Source organism: Colius striatus, chromosome 3 (genome assembly GCF_028858725.1).
Source record: "Colius striatus isolate bColStr4 chromosome 3, bColStr4.1.hap1, whole genome shotgun sequence".
NCBI lineage: Eukaryota > Metazoa > Chordata > Aves > Coliiformes > Coliidae > Colius > Colius striatus.
In genome coordinates, this window is record NC_084761.1 from 57,838,729 (window position 1) to 57,858,917 (window position 20,189).

The 20,189-nt window shown below is 37.0% G+C and overlaps 1 protein-coding gene across 1 annotated transcript in view; it reads right to left on the reverse strand.

Moving 5' to 3' along the window:
- SPOCK3 (SPARC (osteonectin), cwcv and kazal like domains proteoglycan 3) overlaps nucleotides 1-20,189 on the reverse strand; it is a 196,026-nt gene that overhangs the window by 124,511 nt on the left and 51,326 nt on the right. The window contains exon 3 of the mRNA XM_061992882.1: nucleotides 3,766-3,811. Within this exon, the coding sequence (XP_061848866.1) occupies nucleotides 3,766-3,811 (46 nt within the window). The remainder of the gene's footprint in view (nucleotides 1-3,765; nucleotides 3,812-20,189) is intronic.

Sequence of the window (20,189 nt, forward strand, 5' to 3'; positions counted from 1 at the left end):
TGGTTCCTCAGAAATACTACCTGCAAATTAATATGGATGTTGGCTAAAAATAATTTGAAAAAGGTCCCCAAATACTGCTGATTTCAAGCAGAACATGTATAAGCAAAAGAATAAGTTTAAATAATAAAAAAAACCATTTATCTGACTACTAATGATATCAACAAGGAGTTATGTGTGTTCCAGGTACCTACATCACAGCCTAAAAGACAAAGGGGTATAACAGAGACTGAATATTTTTTTGATGACAACCATCAATTTGAAAACACAGATGTAAACCTAATATTCCTGCGTCATCTCTTTTACATGCAGTCAGCTGAGGTTTATGTAGTTTAAAGCTCTTCATATATTATTAAGATATAAAATTTAAGTCTTCCAAATATCTATTTTATTTCATCACGTAAAGTTGTTAATAATTGAAATTAGCTAAGAAAAACAAATGTCTGTAAAAGCACTAGTAATTCCTATAATCCATTGTTTTCATCATAAATGGGAAAACATAAACTTGTCTAGTAGACCTGGACTTCACATACTTTAATGCCAAATAAGATTCCTTAGTTGTTTTATACTTTCACAAATTTACAGATAAAGTTTCTGAAAAGGCATATATTGATAAAACAAATAAAATGAAAACAAATAAAACACTAACAGAGATAAATTAAGGATATTATTTAGGTCTTCAAAGTATTTATCTGCCTGAATCTTCAGCAGTATTATTACAAACTTTAACACAACAGGCATGGGAGGCTGTTACTGCTCTTGTTAAAACATCATCTTCAGTGAGCAATTTTAGTCTCTTATCGTAAGTTTATCTGTACTTTTAAAAAAATTTTCTTTACTTGAGTTTCATTTTTTCATTTGGGAGAATGCTTTTTATGGAATGCTCTCACTTTTGTGAGTAGTTGATGCACAATCCAGAATTGTAATAACCAAGGATTGAAACGGAAACCCTGGTAAAGATTCTCTTAACACAGACTGCTTGGCTTGCTTCATAGTCAGTCATTTGTGACATCATCAGTTATTATTTTGAATAACTCACTTTGGTAAAAGGAAAAAACAAACAAAAGCCCAAAGAAAGTAAGGAGAGGAATGGTGCTGATGCAGCGCTTATGGCACAGCCCTGGAATCACACAGGGAATGTACTTTTATAGTCTACCAACTATCACTTTTCCTTATCTCACTAAATGATACAACGAAAAAAAAAATCTGCTGAGATTGTCAATGCTGTTTGCCTTCTATTAGCATACATATGGACTCAAAGAAGATCTAATTTTTTCAGTAAATCATGAGCACTACATTTACTCCTAAGGAACTGATACTTGCAAGGTTGACATACTTTTATAGTATGAATGGCTCTTCCCACAAAATATCACCCATGATTACTTTTCCTGTCTGATGAGAGAGACCTGAATGTAAAAACAAGTACATGGTACCTCCACAGTTGTATTTCATGCTCAGGAATATGTTCCTATGTCTCAAAAAATAATTTCCCATTATACACAAAAGATGAAGCCAATTCTGACAACATGAGGACCAAGATATTGACCAGGAAAACTTTTATCTTTCAGTGTATTTTCCAGATCTAATAAAAAATGTTTTTTACACTCTTTCACAAAAATAACAACAGCATGCAAGTCTCTGATTACTAAAGGATATTTGTATGCCAATCAGTCTAGAAAACATCTAATACTTGACAAACTACAGATCTTTTGACATACAGCTCAATTCAATATCGTTGCTAAATTCAGCACAAAGGCTGTAGCAGTTATTGCAGAAAAAATGAAAAGTAGGTCACTGGCAGGCAACTGCCATTTTTTAAATGATAAATTGAAAAATTAAGACACTGGGAACAGTTTTTAACAGTAGAACTTCAGTGAAACTTGTATTATTAAAAGGTGTTCCCAATGAGCATTGTTTTTCAGTTATAAACTACAGAGTAAAATTTAGATAAAACTACTCAGCAAATGCAACATCTAATAAGAATACAAAAATAGAAAGTTCAGCTCTGTAGGCATGGTTTTAAAATATTCAATACATAATGCATTTTGCAAACACGGTAGGACAGATAACCTTATCATGCTGTCTTAGTTGGTTTGTTTGTAAATTCAGAAAAGAACTCTACAAAGAGCAACAGGATTTCCGAAGACCTCAGAGTGGGTAAAGTGTAAATCTGGTGAAAAAATCAGTATGTTTGTACAAATTAACATATCATTGAAAACAAACAAACAAAAAAGGCCAAATTAAAAAACCCCATAACATATCAAATAACTAATAACAAAAAAAGAGCAAAATTAAATATCTTCTGATGATTTTGTCACTAAAAAGTCACTAATTAAAGTATAACCTATTCCAGCTCTTACACTAAAATCATACTTGCAGATCATGCTCCTCTATCAAAAACCAAACAAGAAAAGTAATAGACTAAAGCTACTTTGTAGTCTAGTGGTAAGTCTGCTTCTTGATGAGGTATTTCTCAGAGAAAAAGATTCCTTTCTTTTGGTGGACTCAGAAGTCTAAAGTCAAGTACTTCTTCCTAAATTATTAGTATATAATAAGGATAGACGCACAGTCCGAGAAAGTGGCAGGTTCCAGAATATTCAGGATGTCATGGATCTAAATAAACAGTTACAAATTTCCACCTGACCAGAAGAAAATCACAAGTCACAGACTACTGGTAACACAAACATGACTTTTTTTCTCCTCCATCTACTCCTCTCTCCCACTAACTAGCAAAAGAATCTGCGTGCATTCATTTAAGAAATTAAGGCATTTTCTTTCACAGGCTTACCACATCAATCCTGAATTAACACCACAAAGGTGTAAAACATGCTGGAAAGTGAATATCTAACATATGTGGTTGTAATAAACCTCATGTCATTGGAAGTCTCCCTTGAAAGTCAGTAGTCATTATGGAGAAAGCTCTTTAAGTTGAATGAACATTATTTTTGTAAAATATTTTTATCTCAGTCTCTTGTATACATGTCCTATACTGTTTCTTCATTGCATTTGTGCCATTGGTATTATCAGAAAAGACAGCATCTCTTAACTGCTCTTTGTAGCCAATTAAAAAAACCACAAGTATCACGATTCTCGGTAGTTTCACAATGGTAGTCATACACTTTCAAACAACGTACATGAAGTGGATTATGTTGACAGTAAATACTAAGTTTCAATGCCTGGGGAAGGAATATTTAATGTGAAAATTTGGCACACTTGCTCAAATTACTCTAAGGCTGAAATTGCTGTACTATAGCAGTCTCAAAGCTCCATCTGTGTTTTGCCTCAAGACAGATCACTCGAATGTGACAGAGACTTCCAAAACTGTTTTTCTAGATCTTCTTTTATCAGCCAGATATAAAGACTTTCAACATTTTAATTAATTTTTTTAACTGCAAAAGACAAACATCAGACTGTATGCCTAATGCATGTTTTTCTACAGATATTTAACTGAAATGGTAACAGTGCTTAACTTAAATATATAAATGAAACTAAACAAAATCTCACAAATGTCATGAACCTTTTTATAAGAAGGAAACTTTCAGCTACTTCACAGGTTCCTAATGCTCTCATCTCTATCTCGAATCACTAGTAGTTTGTAAAAACAGCAGATAGAAAATTATTAGGATGAATTTCTGGGCCTCTTTAAATCAATTATTTGAAGAAACAAAAACAATATATTCACAGAATTCAGCAGGTATTCTGGAGCAGGAGCACAATCCTAAATACTTAAACTTTATCCCATACAAATAACTAGTAACAGAATCTTACCTTGATCAAATGGTTTACCCGGACTCCATGTACGAAAATAATCATCCTGGAGAGGGAGAAACAACCTAGATTTAGTAAAACATAAGTAATCAATGTATATATGAAAAATGCACAGAATCATGAAAAACAGAAGAGTATACCAACCTCTACTTCCTAGAAAAGGCAAGCAGTAAAAAACAAATGAGAAAAACATTACAGTCATCATAATGGGAAATTACTCATATAGTATAAAATAATGTAATTCAAAGGCTCCTTCCCTTATTAAGTAAGAGTGCTATTCAAACAATGACACTAGTATTTTAAAGTATTTCTCACCGTACTTACCTAGGTAATGTTTCTAACATTGCTTTTATAATGTTACAGTAGTTTTCCTGTATTTTAAGTTCTAGGATATTGAAAAACTTAATTGCCTTTTCCATTAATGATTTTCAAATCCAAAGTTTCAAAGTCTTCATCAATAAAGTAAGCTACATTTTAAAGAATTATACATGGATTTTAGAAAACATGAATATTCTGCTATGGAGTTTCCAGCAGGCATCAGTAGGATCTGTCATTAAATAAGTATTATTAGCTGTATTTTCTACAAATCATCTTCCTAAATGTAAAATATTCTCCTAATTATGTCATCAGATATATTAGGCTACAATTTCAAGAAGGAAATGCTTGAATTAACTAAATTGCTTTCAAGATTTTACGAAATTTGATAATACATTACAAATTCATAATTGAGATGTAAATAAATTGATGTGCACACCTCAGTTAATAGGTGGAATAGAAAAATTACTAGAATTACTTATGTCTTAATTTAACTTGTTTCTCTCTTTAATAAAACATTAAAAAGACTGTACTCAACATTTTAATGTCTGCATAAATTAAAGTTCACAAACCAAAGTGGATGTTTTATTACATCCAGCAGTTCCACCCCCCTTGCTAAAATATAACTAAGACCATTGTAAAGAAATCTCAATTTATTAAAAAATGAACTACTGGGAAAAAGTGTGTCTCATACAGTTGTCAAAGCCACAAAATCACAACTTAAAAATGATCAAGCATCAAGCACATCTTTACAGGAATAAAAGACCCTTTGGGTTTTAATAGTTCAACAGCTTTACATCAAAGGGGAATAAAAGTGGTTCCAACCTAAACCATGTTTTACCGATAATGTTTTATTAGCAAAAATATTGTAGGAATGCGTGCTTTGAAAGAGGAAGAAAGAAATGAGCAGAATCTGGAAGTCCAGAATAGCACCACAGGTTCTGTATCAATAATTACATTTTTTGTTATCCTTGTGATGCAGAGATTAACAACCTTTGAATCAGTGTGTATGTCAATTGCCTTTCTAATTGCTACGTTTTGAAAATAAATAAATATAGGCATATAATTGTATTTTTTTAAAAAACCATGCAAGAGATAAGCAGAAATTATTGTTATATCCTTCATAATAGTAATTATGGAGATTTTATTTCTACAGTGGTAAAACATCTGAACACGTTTGAGCCAACTTTAATGCCATGCTGTTCCATGAATCACATCACATTGTCAAAACTTTCAATTCTTGAAAACACATCTAAGTTGTAGATTCTCTTTCTATTTATACTAAAATACAATTGTTCACCCACAATGAGCCCATTTGCACAATGTATTGATTATTAACATGGTAAAAAGTTACAATGACTAGAATGTAAATCTGTCACAACAAAAAAGCAGTCACACTGAGTGAAACCAAAATCCCTTCTAAGGCAAAACACCCTGCAGTACACTTCAGGGAGAGCATAGAAGTGGGTGTGGCTTGTACAAATTGTGTGTTCTCAAGCTGGCCACAAACCAACCAGACAGTAAATCAATTTTTGTTCCTCTCTATACCGCAGACAGCTTCACAGATCCCAAATATAATATCCCTCAAGCATTTCTAGAAGTAACAGTCTTACCTGACTGACTTCTACCTACAAAGCCACTCCACATCTTTAATGTCAATCTTTTCTGAATCCTTTGCAAGTTTATATTTTTTGATATAGTATGACAAGACTTGGGCAGAGAGTTCAAGATGAAGCAGCTCTATGCATTTAACATAGCAACACTGTTTAGAATACAGAATATTCTTCTTCCCATTATGCTTATGCCTCTTACCTTCTTTTTACGTTGGGGGTGAGTTTGTTTTTTGAATTGTACTATGGCATGAATGGCTTATGGTTTGCACAGAATTGTCTATCTTAAATGCAAAACACATACACCCATGTACCATATAAAACTATACTAAATTTTCCTAAAGAGTTTGTTTTTCAAAACACCTGTTAAAGAAAATGCATTATATGTTAAACAAAATCATAATGTGCTTCTAAAAATAAAATAAAGTTCACTCTCAGATTAAGTAAGGAAATTGGTTCAATGAATTGCAGTTCCACAGCTTTACAAATATTCCTAAAGCTGTTTAACCTATTTTGTGTAAGAATCTGGCTTCCTATTACATTCAGACCTTTTCTGATCATCAGACAATAAGAATTTGATTATCATAATGTGCAATATCCTCTAGAATTTACAAAGCCTCATTATTCATAATTTTAATATGAAATTAAAACTAGAATGAGCAAACTATCCATAGTGAAGGCTGAGTAGCATCATAGCTTTTCTAGACAAATATACTTTAACAATCTATAAATGCAGAGGAGATACAGGCAAAATGCAGGGTCTGTGACTTCTGATTTTCTTCACGGATTTCCTTGCCTTTGTACTAAGCATGTTAAAAGGCAGGTTGAAAAAAATTTACAGAATGAAGTCTCAAATTTGCCACAGCAACCATACCACTTTTTCAACATTTTCTAGCTAAAGGTATCCACACATATTTGAAACAGAAACTATATCCTTAAGTGTTCTACTTGAAACTACATGAAATGTCAGTAATTCTTTGGAGTCTGTCTGAAAGACACATAAAGTAATTCTAATAGCCATATAAGATGGATTTCTATGAGTTTAATAACCATTCCTTAAAATTATGCATGTTTAAGCATTATACTCAGTCAGGGTCATAGTGACAAAGTGTTTCTAAGAAATGAAGTCCACGCTACAATCGCATAAGCACTTTTGAAACTAACAAATATTATTTTTATTTCTCCTGAAAATGGCTTACCTTAAAAAAAACAGAATGTACTTATGTCTGAAAATCTGTCAGCCTTCAGAAAAGGATTCAAAATTACCAAAAGCAGCTTAAACAGAAAAGCTTTTTTTTTAAAAAAAGAAGATACTTTGCCACTTTGCCTCAAACACTTACTGCTTCTTTTTGGACTTTTATACTGTTTTACACTAATTCTTCTCATTTTTTAAAAAAAGTTGTCACCTGAGTTTTAAGAAATACACACTGAAGTACTGTAAAAGACAGGAAAATACTCACTGGAAAAAAAAAATCACAACTGACAACATAGTTATGCAGTAGAAGTTTTCAGCTTTCAATACCGACATGCAAATAGAATCCTGTTAATCTTTTTTCTTCTGTAAAGCATTTGTTACAGCATTTTATTGATCTCTCCTGCACAACATTTTTCTGTAGATGCTGTCATATATTGCTGACATCACTTGAATTATTATCCAACAGAAAGCTATATTGCTAAGCAATACAATGACACATGGTAGATACTAGGAGTCTGTTAACAGCAACTGTCCTACAGCAAGGAGGGCAGTTTCCTCACAAGTATTTTCAAGCCAAGGTTGATCTGCAAAAATGGACAAAGCAAATCCAGCCTCTGCTTTATTTTCGCATTTTCTCTCTAGAATAGCCTATGCATGGAAAACCTAAATATTAAAATCAAAGCTTATTTACATCAGAGAATCCACTGAAATGAAGGCAGATTTCTGAATTTATATTATATCCAAGTATAACTTCACTGCTTCAGAATAGGTTGTACAACAGGGATATTGTTAATTTTGTGACTTCACAGCTACTAATTTAGGAAAAAGTCTAACAGATAACTGTTCAAAGCGAGGTACTGCTTCAAATACAATGTCTTTTCACAAAACAACACTTCTAACAGTTAACAAAGCGAGGAAGACACAAGATTTTCTGAACTTTATTCAATGACAATCTAAATTCTGCCCATAAAAATTCCATTCAAATTTTATACAACCTCTCATAATGCAAAATATAAATTTTACTGCTGGCCTCCCTATTCCTACATAAAGGTTGGTTTGCTTTTATCAAAAAGCATCTACATACTCTAATTTGTAGATGGACAAGAAATAATTTTTTTACAATTTCAGAAACAAGTGTCTTTCAGGCTGCACATGCTCCCTACCATAACTTAAAACCTACAGTATTCGATTTATATTATTTCCTTGCTGCCATTAGTTGTGAGATTACTTTGCTGTTTGCTTTTAATTTCAAGGATTTCTTAACGGGTTTTCTGTTCCATTTCTCAAGTATATACATCTGCTTCTCATTTGAACTGAAAGTTCTCTGCCTCTTTTAGGCTAGGTCTTTCCTATTTGGTAGCTATGCTATTTTCCGGCTCCATTTCAAGCCAGCAGAATTAAGCCAACAGTCCCATATCACAGCCCTCTACTTGCCTCAAGATCACTTCTGCAGCAGACTTGAGCTCACCGACTATCTCCCTATCACATCTTGCACCCCTCTAATAGTAGAGGGTTTGGCTCATCTGCATCAAACTTTCACAGTAACTCTAACACATATCTATATTTTAAGTCTCACTGAAAGATCTATGATAGGTTTATCACCTAATATCTCTGTCTCAACCTCTTTTCAGTGCTGGAAAAAAATTTTGCAACAACAGTTTGTAGAACCTTTTCTCCCACTTAAATATTGTTCCAGGACCTTCAGTCTAAAGTTAGCACGACTGCTATTACCCTGTAGAGCCTTAAATTACTCCATAATAATGCAGAAATATTACAGCAACAAGAGGATGAAACATCACCAAAGCTTCCATCATATGCGAAATCTATCACTCCTAAACACTGCAGTTTCCCGAAATAAATGGGGTCCACACGCAGCATACACAGAATAATTGAGATACTTTAGCATCATCTGACGAGAGTACTGTTCCAAAACATAAACCACTACTGGGGAAGTGTAAGCTGCACCATGAAAATACACGATGCTTGTGTACCAGGTAATTGATGTTTGTGTACTGGGTAATTTTTCAACCTGAAATCTGAACCAGTTTGCAATCCTCATTCAGGATACAGACATAATCTTCAGTAGCATGTGGATATCCATCTGCCTATCAGATGCTGCTTTTCAGCTCTGCTGATCTGCATAGACATCTGATCTACTATAAGACACGTGAGCACTGTTGTATAAATGTGTGGAATATCAGTTTAGCTATTTAACTGCAGAACAGTGCACTCAAGGAAATAAGGTAGCTATGACCCTCCCCAACACCATATTTACTATTGCAGCATCTTGCATGTCTCAGAACATCTGTAGGAGTAAGAAGCCTGGACTGACCACATGCTCCAGGGCACATCTGTAAATGGGATTGAACCTTGCTGCAAAACTCCTTTCCTCTTGTTTTGCACCTAGCCACCTTGAAGAGGGTGTTGGAATGAACGATGAAAGGATGCTAGTTTGTTGTTCAGTGCCATCCTCCAGAGAGGCTGATGTCAGCTTCCTCTGCTGCTCCAAACTACTGGCCCATGCTACCCCAAGGCCTGTATTCATGGGGCTGACAAAGTACAATTAGAGTCAACAGCTGCTTCCAGCAACTCTGGCACTCAGCTCCCAACACTCAATGTTTATCCCGCTTGCTTTCTTTGCCTCACGCTTCTGGGGCTGTTGAGGTTGGGCTAAGAGCCACTGTTTTTCAGCCCTCTCTGTTTCACAGATCTCATTCAGTAAGGTTTCTGTGGAGGCTGTTTATTTGGTATTAGCAGCACTACTAACCGCAGGTTTGAACAGCACAGTGTTGAAACTATTTGCCAAGAAATACCAAATGCTCCTAACACTTATATTCACAAATACTGAGAAAATACTGGAAAACATTTTGAAACAGATGGAATTAGTATCAAAACATGAACATTACAAGATTCTAAATTCCAATAAAATTTAAAACATTGTTTCTTTAAAAGTGCATCTCTCATTTCTTATCATGAGTACAATAGTAGTGAACTATCTTTCACTACAAACACATACAAGGAGGTTTGACCATGCTTCCTCCTATTACGCTGTCACGATTCAATTTGTAAGGAGGATCTTAAAAAGGGTTTCTTGGACTATAGGAGCTGTAGCCTAAAAGAGTGGAGAGATGAGTTGAAAACAGATATATATGATGCAGAAGGCCTTTCAGGTGCCTGCTCATAAAGGTCACTGTTCAATTTCCTCAGCTGTGTCTTCACTAAGTCACAAGCCCTTGGTAACAAGGGCAAAACTTATTCCCTGACCTCTGCATGCAACAGCACAGTCTGGAGAAGATAAGGACAGCCAATAGTGGTAGAACTGTAACAGACTACGTAAAGATATCAGATCACATCTACGTGGCTGGAGAGAATTTACCCAGGTGTGTTGAAAGAGATGGACAATATGACTGTGAGGCTATGGTTTGTATGTATGTAAGTAAAGGCTAGACAGTTAAGGGGGCTGAAAATTGATTGCATCAGTGGTAAACAGCTTAACACCCAACTGGTATCCCACTACTGACCAAAGCACTCCAGACTCATTTCCAGGGATTCCATTGTTTAATATATTCAGTAACAACCTGGATGGAACAGACAACACAACAAATAGCAAAGGCCCAATCCAGAGAGACCTCAGTAGCTTGAGGGTTTCCCAACAGAAAAAAAAAAAAAAAAAAGTTTGATAAGAACTGGAAAGCTCTGAAACTAGAAAGGAATAATTAGGAAGAAAAGTGGGGTCCAGGCTGCAAAACAACTGATGTTGATGAAAATGGCCTGGTGTTACAGTAGACAGCAGAAAAAAATTGAGATAGATTTATTTAGTCTGGGAATGGGGAGACAGTGGATGGTTGTCTGGAACCATTTGAAGAACAGTTACCAGCTCTTGTCAGCAGTGCTAAATGATTTAAAGAAGGTGCAAAGGTCACACACTGCAGCTTGAGAAGTTCAGGCAGGATAAGAGGGAAAATTTCTTTACCAGGAGTGTAGTGCAATAGCAGAACAAGTTCCTCACAAAGATCATGGTGCCTTTGTTCATGGGCATTTTGAAGATTTAACTGTAAAAGATCCACAGCTGACCTAATCAATCCAGTGCTGCAACAGCCCCAACTCTGAGTGGGAGGCTAGATTACACGTCCCTCAGGGGGTACCTTCCAAGTAAAATCTCTCTCAATCAGTGACTACTTACAATACACTTAACTCCAAGTATTTAAAGAAAAGGAACAATTCTTTTCTACCATCCTTTTCCAATGTATTATTATTTTCTTTATTCGGCTGTGTTTCCTGTTTGGGTGGCTGAACTGGCATATGTGTACGATAGTTTCTAGTATTGAGATGCAGTTAAAAAAAAAAAAAAAACATAACTGGTGACTAGGGACAAAAGGAGTAAGTAGATCAGGTGAAATGCTTGCAGTACACCAAACAGAAACACGTGTTTAGAATACTGCAAGTAAACACACAAATCACTAAGTAGTTTCAGGAAACCAAGATTTGGGAATGTTGAAAATAGGAAACAAATGGACTGATAATTGAGCACAGGAAAAGCAGGCAGGAGTAGGGTGGAACTGCCACATGAAAGAAGCCAAATCCAAAACTGGCCAAAACGACTCAGAACTGGCCAAAACTAGCCCAAACCAACCAAAACTGCCCAAAAACCACCCAAAACTAGTCAAAACCATACAAAACCAGCCAAAATCGGTCAGAACCAGCCAAAACCACACAAAACCGGCCAAAATTGCCAAAACCTCTCAGAATCTGCCACAACCAGCCAAAACCGGTCAGAACCGACCAAAATCGGTCAGAACCAGAAAAAACAGGTTAAAACTGATCAAAAAAGGCCGATAGCGGTTGAAACCAGTTCAAACTGGTCAAAACCAGTCAAAATCGGTCAAAAACTGTTTAAAAAGGCTCAAACCAGTCAAAACTGGTTGAAAGCGGTTGAAACCGGTCAAAACCAATAAAACCAGCCGAAACCTGTCCAAACCAGTCAAAACGTGTCGAAACTGGTCAAAACCGATCAAATCTGGTCAAAAAAGGATCAAACTGGTCAACACCGGACACACCGGTTCACACCGGTCAAAACCAGCCAAAAACGGAAAAAAAACAGTTGAAACCAGTTCAAACCGGTCAAAATTGGTCGAAACTAGTTCAAACTGGTTCAAACTTGTTCAAACTGGTCAAAACCAATCAAAACTGGCCGAAACCAGTTCAAGCAACTTCAAATAAGTCAAAACCAGTTCAAAGTGGTCCAATCCAGTCAAAATCAGTCAAAACTGGCTGTAATCGGTAAAAACAGATAAAAATTGGTTCAAACTGGTTCAAAGCACTCAAAAGAGGTCGAAACCGGTCAATACTGGTAAAAAATGGCCGAAACCAGTTCAGACTGGTTAAAACCAATCAAAAACAGTCAAAATCGGTAGAAATCAGTTCAAACTGGTAAAAACCAGTTGAAACCGGTCAAAACCGATCAAATCCATCCGAAACCTGTTCAAACCGGTCAAAACAAGTCAAAACTGCTCAGAAGCAGACAAAACCGGTCAAACCAGTTGGAACTGGTCAAAATTGGCCAAAACCGGTTCACATGGGTCAAAATCAGTCAAAATCGGTTCAAACTGGTGAAAATCATCCAAAACAAATCAAAACTAATCAAACCAGTTCAAGCTGGTTAAAACCAGCTAAAACTGGTTCAGATTGATCAAAACCGGTTCAAACTGGCCGAATTCGGTCAAATCCGGAAAAAAACAGTTCAAACCAGTCAAAACCGGCCAAAACCTGTTGAAATCAGCAAAACTAATTTTAAACCGGTTTAAACCTGTTTGGCTGAAACCAGCCAAAACCAATAAAAACCGCTTCAAACTGATCAAAACCAAGCAAAACCGGTTCAAACTGGTTGAAACCGCTCAAAACCAGTCAGAACCAGCCAAAACCAGTTCAAACCAATAAAAACCAGACAAAACTGGTTAAAACTGGTCAAAACCAGTCAAAACCATTCAAAACCTGCCAAAACCATTTCAAACCAGTCGAAATCAGCCAAAACTGACCAGAACGGGTCGAAACTGGCCAAAACCGGTTGAAATCGGCCGAAACTTGCCAAAACCAGCCAAAAGCAGCTGAAAGAGGTCAAATCAGTGAAAAGCAACCAAAACCGATTCAAATTGGTTCAAACCAGCCAGAACCAGTCAAAACTGTCCGAAACTGGTTCAAACCAGTTTAAACCAGTAAAATCCGGTCAAAATGAGCTGAAACTGGTTAAAACCTGTCAAAACCAGTCAAAATCAGTCAAAACCAGCCGAACCTGGTTCAAACCAATCAAAATCGGCAAAAATCGGTAAAAACTGGTCATAACTGGCCAAAACCGGTCAAAACCGCTTGAAACCACTTGAAACCAGTCAAAACCGGTAAAAACCATCCAAAACCAGTTCAAACCGGTCAAAACTGGTGAAAGCCATCTGAAACTGGTCAAAATCGGTTAAAAACGGTTCAAACCAGTCAAAATTGGTCGAAAGCTGTTGTTTGACCCAGTTTTTCAAATCGGTTCAAAGTGCTCAAATCTGATTGAAACTGGTCAATACCGGTCATAACGGGCCAAAGCAGTTTAAACCAGTCAAAACCAGTAGAAACCATTAAAAGTAGGCCAAAATTGGTTCAAAGCAGTCAAAAATGGTCAAAACCAACCAGAACTGGTTCAAAACCAGTCAAAACTGGCCAAAACCGATTAAAACCAGTTCAAACAAATTTAAACTGGTCAAAACCAGTCAAAACCAGCTGAAACCAATTAAAATTCATCAAAACTGGTTCAAACTGGCTGAAACTGGTTCAAATCAGTCAAAACTGGCCGAAACCAGCAAAAAAACAGTTCAAACCAGCCAAAACCCATCAAAACCGGTCAAAATCACTCAAAACCAGCCAAAACCGGTCAAAACTGTTTGAAACCGATCAAAACCAGCTGAAACTGGCCAAAACCAGTCAGAACCATCTAAAATCACCCAAAACCAGCCAAAGCCGGCAAGAAACAGCCAAAACCAGTCAGAACCAGCCTAAACTGCCCAAAATCAGTCAGAACTGGGCAAAACCGGCCAAAACCAGCCAAAGCCAGTCAGAACTGGCCAAAACCACCCAAAACCGGCCGAAATCAGTCAAAACCTCCCAAAACCAGCCAAAATTGAAATAAAAAGAAGTTGTTCAATATATTTCTTGTCAAAAGAAATTTCAAGTTTCTATTTGATGACATGGAAAATCAGGTTTTAACCAAGTCCGGGCTTCCAATGATTTTAAGAAATGCAACTCCATTAAAATTAATCATGTATCAATCAAAATTCCTAGGCTTTTCTTAGTCTGCTTTTTTTAAAAAATAGGAAGTTATATATGCAAATCTATGATGAAATAATATCATTAAAATCATACTCAGAATCCATTAGATTATGTGCTAGACTCAGTATTTCAGAGCTACTGTACGCCATCCTCTGAGAATCTCAAATGTTCTAAAAATGCTACATAGGCTACTAAACTCTCAAATCAACAGTCACGACTGTAAAGAGCACACACACTCACCACAGAATCACAGAATGGTAGGGTTTGGAAGGGACGTTTAGAGATCATCTAATTCAACCCCTGTGCTCAAGTAGGTCCACCTAGATCAGGTCACACAGGAATGCATCCAGGTGGGTTTTGAAAACCTCCAGACAAAGAAACTCCACAACCTCCCCGGGCAGCCTGTGCCAGGGCTCCCTTGGCCTCACGGTGAAATAGTTTTTCCTTATGTTTAAGTGGAACTTCTTGTGTTCCAGCTTCTTTCTATTACCCCTTGTCCTGTCATTGGATACAACAGAAAAAAGGGATGTCTCAACCTCCTGACATCCACCCTTTAGATATTTGTAAATATTAAGAGACATTTGTAAATATTAGGAGACTGAGGGGAGATCTTATTAACATTTATAAATATCTAAAGGGTGGGTGTCAGGAGGTTGGGACATCCTTTTTTTCTATAGTAGCTAGCAATAGGACAAAGGGTAATGGGATGAAGCTGGAACACAAAAAGTTCCACTTAAATATAAGAAAAAACTATTTCACTGTGAGGCCAAGGGAGCCCTGGCACAGGCTGCCCAGGGAGCTTGTGGAGTCTCCTCCTCTGGAGGTTTTCAAAACCTGCCTAGGCATGTACCTGTGTGACTTGATCTAGGTAGATATGCTTTAGCAAGGGGTTGAACTAGATCATCTCAAGAGGTTCCTTCCATTCCCTACTGTTCCATGATTCTGTGATGTGTTGGGAAAGACAAAGAAATTTCTTGTATCATCAGCCATTCCATATCTTACTAAAATCGTTTAGTCCATCAGTTTGACAAACTCAGAAGCAGGTAGCAGATAATAGATGAAATAATGGGATGAGAAATATACTTTTCTCAGTTCAATTGGGTTTATGTATATGTATTTATAGAGGTGATATATAGGTAGTTAAATGTTTTTCTATATTAAACATATGCAGTTCATTACATATTAGTGATGCATATGTATGTTCCCCAACTCAGAACTAATTATACATAGCTCTGTTGGTACTGACTTTTTCTAAACAGGCTGTTTACTGCCATCTCATAATTCCTAAACTATTCACAGACCTGTATTAATAATTTTACCTCTAAATTTTTGCTATTTCTAGAAGTACTCTTTAACAGTATCTGCATGTACTCTGAATTGTAGCATATAAGAATTTGTATATTTAAAAGTGTTAATCGCAAGCAAAACTAGTACAATGTGATACCTAACAACAGAGTAAGAATGATTATAAAACAATCTCTGCACTAAAAGTCAGCTTGTTTTTCATATTTAGCCAAAATAAAAATGAAGTGGAATATTTTACAATTGAATTGCTTAAGCTATTTTGCAAGATCAAACATGCTGCTATTTCTAGATTTTAAAAAATATTAAATTTAAAAACTCTCACAACACTGGTTTATCAGTATTTATTCACAAGGACCAACTTGTATCTTTGATGGAACCTAATCTGTGTTTCCCATGGGGTTCATCTCTGGATTTAATTATATGAAATAAAACATTCCCAGTGACAAGAAAACCGTTCTTTGGTTTTATTCCATACATGAAAAACAGAGGCAGCATTCTCCAATACAAAGAAAGTCATCAGTTAAAAATACTAAACACATGGATAACCATAGAACAGAATTTAAAAGGTGTTCTGGTTTCGCAAGGAGCAGCTTTTGGCTTAGTAACAGGGGGAGCGGGTTGCAGTGAAGACCCGGTAAAGAGTTTGCGGACTCTCCCCCGGCTCCTGGGTTCACACCCACCTCCGGCCCGGCTGGGCCAATCTGGCGCCTCTGCCATCACTATTTAGGGGACGGGAATTTGAAGTGCTGGCAGGAGGTGTAAGAGTGATACAAGATGGAAGCGACCACGCGGACCCTTCAGCCAGAGAAGGAGGAAGGAAGGAGAAGCAATAGACCAGAGACCCTTCTGCAAGCCGAGGCGAGAATGCAAGCTGTGCCCCTGCAACCTATGGAGATCCATGGCAGGACCAAGAGTTACCAGCAGCTCCATGTGAGTGAGCCCGGACAGGCGAGGGACTGTGTGGGGAAACGGCCATGGCCCAGGCCGTGCTGGAGAGCCTGCACGTCGCAGAGCAGCCCCACACAAGAGGCAGAGAGGAGCTGCAGCCTTTGGAATAAGTGCGCGTCGGAGCAGCCCGTGCAGGGCTGCCATGCGTGTGAGTTACCCCACGGACTTGCAGGGAGGACTGGTGCAGAGTCCACCTGTCCTGAGGAGGGACAAACAGCCAAAACTATCGGGAACAGACTAACTGAAACCCCCACTCCCTGCCCCCCTCCCCCTGAACCGTTCAAGGGGGGACAAGGTAAAAACACCGGGATCAGGGCTCTGAGCCCGGGAAGAGGGGAGGTGTGGAAAGAAGGTGTTCTTAAAAAGGCTGGTCGGACTCTTCATTGTTGTATTACTCTGTGTTGTTTTATTTTGATTCTGCTTTGGGTTTTGGGGGTATGTTTTAGTTGATATTGCATTAAATTATTTTCTGTTTTCTTCCCCAAATCAAGTAGCCTGGTCTGTTTTGTCCTGAACCTTAAGCGGCAATTAAGCTCTCCCTGCCTGATTCCCTTGGGCAATTCTCAGCCTCGTGGTCTTTGTTCCCTGATGGGCCCAAACCACGACAAAAGGCTGTCTCCTCTATTCTAATCAATGAGAACTGAGAATGAAAGGAAATCAAAAGAGCGAGCCAATTTTGCTGGAACTTAATTTTTGCAATTGCTAGTTAACTGCATTTTGTCAATGGTTCACAGGCTGATAGTTACAGTCTAGAGAGAAACAGATTCACAGATTAAATGTTTTAGAGTTGAGAAATCAAAATTTATTTTACTGCTGCATAACCCAAATCAAGGCAATATACCATTATACTAGATAGTTCTCAAAGAGCAGAAGACTTCGGCTCTGGGCATGGGAAAGCACTGTCTTGGAGAATGTTGTTTGGGGGGTTTTGTCTGCCTTAGCTTAACTGAGAAAAGTTGAAAAGACAAAAGAGAGCATGCAGCAGATTAACAAAGAAATTACCAATGACCTAACATTTAGCAATCATTGAACTCTTCTTTAAAAAAAATAAAAGAACTCAGCAGGAAATCAAGTCTCAGCTGTCAATAACTGGAGTCAGCATTAAGATATCCCTAAACCTACTCCCTCCAATCATTTATATTAAGTGCACCAGCTCAAAGCCTAAATTCTTTTGAATCCTCTGTAGGATGGTAAGGCTGACTACAAGGCACACAACTCGGCACTGTACTTAGCAAATGACTTCAACACCTAGATCTCAAGCATAAAGCATTATTAATTTGTTTGGTTTTCCTGCAAAACAGTAAGCATAAGTAAGCAGCAAAGAAAACAAAACAAAACTCTTTCCTTCTTTCACATTGCAAACATTCTCTTCTGCTCATCTGAAAACCAATAGAGTAGTTTTCCAATACTCACAGGAGTCAGCTCTGGGACAGTAGTAGAAGCTGAAGCCAACTTTAAGCCTTTAACATTCTGGTTTAGATATATCACAGAAAACTCTAAGACTGTATCGTAGGACAATATTTCACACTTAAGGAAACTGATTAGATCTGAAAATGTAAGTACTTTATTAAAAAGTATCACACAGTCAACCCAAAAGTGAAAAAAACTGTAACTGTTCTAAAAATCAAAACTCCGTAAAAGCTGAAAAAAAATTAACTTTCCATTTTTTAAGCAATTCTAATAACATATCATAGCCATATAACCATAACTAAAAAAAAAAGTCTACTAAAGCATTTCATCTGTAGCATCTCTAAGCATATACAAGGAAGGACATTGATGTGCCGGAGCATGTCCAGAGACAGGCAACAAAGCTGGTGAAGGGTCTAGAGAAGAAGTTTTAAAAGGAGCAGCTGAGGGAGCTGGGGTTGTTTAGCCCAGAGGAAGCTGAGAGGAGACATGATCACTGTCTACAACTACCTGAAGGGGAGCTGTATTGAGGTAGGGGCCAATCTCTTCTCTCCAATAAATGACAGAACATGAGGAAATGGGTTCAAGTTGCACCAGGGGAGGTTTAGTTGGAAATTAATAATTTTTTCACCAAGAGGATTATTAAGCATTGGAACAGGCTGCCCAGAGAAGTGGTGGAGTCACCATTCCTGGAGATATTCAAGATACATAAATGAGGTGCTAAGAGATATAGTTTAGTTCAGTGATAGGCCTGGTAGTGTGAGGTGAGAGGTTGGACTCAGTGATGTTAAAGGTCTTTTCTAACCGTAATGATTCTATGACACTATGATATATGAATCAACATATAGATATGTCTTCTAGTAAAGTACTCATTTTCTAGAGTGAAATAATCACTGATCCTTGAGTGAAGCTACACACAATCAGGCTGTGTTAATAAACACCAGTTCTCTTAAAGGAATATCACAACTTCAAGGCTGTTGAGAAAAACAGGAGATTCCAACAGGCCCCTCCAAAAGACCACAAGATAATGCAAAATCCCTTCAAAGTAAAAGCACAAAATTATATCAAAGTATATAAAATCAAATGAAAAATGACAGGTTACTGATCACTAAAGAAGTTCAAAGTGACAGCTGGATAGAACTGGTTTAAGAAGGAAAACTCAATATGTACAGAATTACCCATGATTTACAAAGACTGAGATGTCTTTTGATAGCAAGTACCAACTAGCTGCACTGGCACAACTGGAAATGCAAAATTTATCATGGATGTGTGTACACTGTAAAATACTATCATTAAAGTAAAATATAGATCCCAATTTTTTATAATGGTATCCCATCCTTGATGCTTGATTGCAATTTGGATGCAACACAGTAAAATGTTATCCAATTTCAAATTACAGCCTGTACACAACCTCAGCATTGTGCATTCTAACTACTCAGACAGTTTTATGTTCATAATTTCTAAATTATGTACAGCAAGTTAAGAACTTGTATAATAAATATTTAAAATAATGTACATCTGTAACAAAAAAAACCCTGTATCACTTTATCAAAAACAGAAGTCATTCAAATCTCTGATAAGTTTTCATTCAGAATCCTTTTACAGATACAAGTCACTAACCTGCAGTGGCTGTACCACTGAAACAACAGCAGTTACAGCCATATCAGAAGGGAAAAAAAGAAAAAAAAAAATCCCAACTCCTAATCAGTCAAGATGTTGTAATACTAAACTGCAGAACTTAAATAACAGTATTTGATGTTGATTACATCTGGGTATGTTACACGGAAACATGAAGGCGTCAAAACACTCTACCTACTGTGCATAAGCAGAAGCTACAAAATAGTTGAGATACACTGAGCTCCTCTGTTTTTAGAACAGCAGGTGTAGGTTTACTAACAGCAGAGGCAGTGGCAGAAGATTCAGATAGTTTCAGCTTGCTCTATTAATACTTCCAGGTACAGAATGAAATCTTTATTAAAGCACACACCTGCTTTCTCCTCCAGCCCATTGATTTTCCAGGCCCACAATGCTACTGCAAATGCCCAGGAATAGCCTTAGAGAAGTTTCTCTAAGTCAGCCCCTACAGCGTTCTTCTCTTAGGCATGTAAATGTGCTAGGTATCCTTTCTACATCTCCACTCGTCACTTATTTACACACATCTTACTTCCACTTTCTTTTCCTAAGTGGTTCGGTTTTCTTTTTCTCCTATAGGTATATGCAGATCTCAGTCTTAATTTCATCCCTCAAGCTCTTCATTGAGCAGAGATGATAAAAGATACAAAAACACATCTTGGTAAAATAAACTTTTTACAACTGTTTTTAATCACTAGATGTTATCT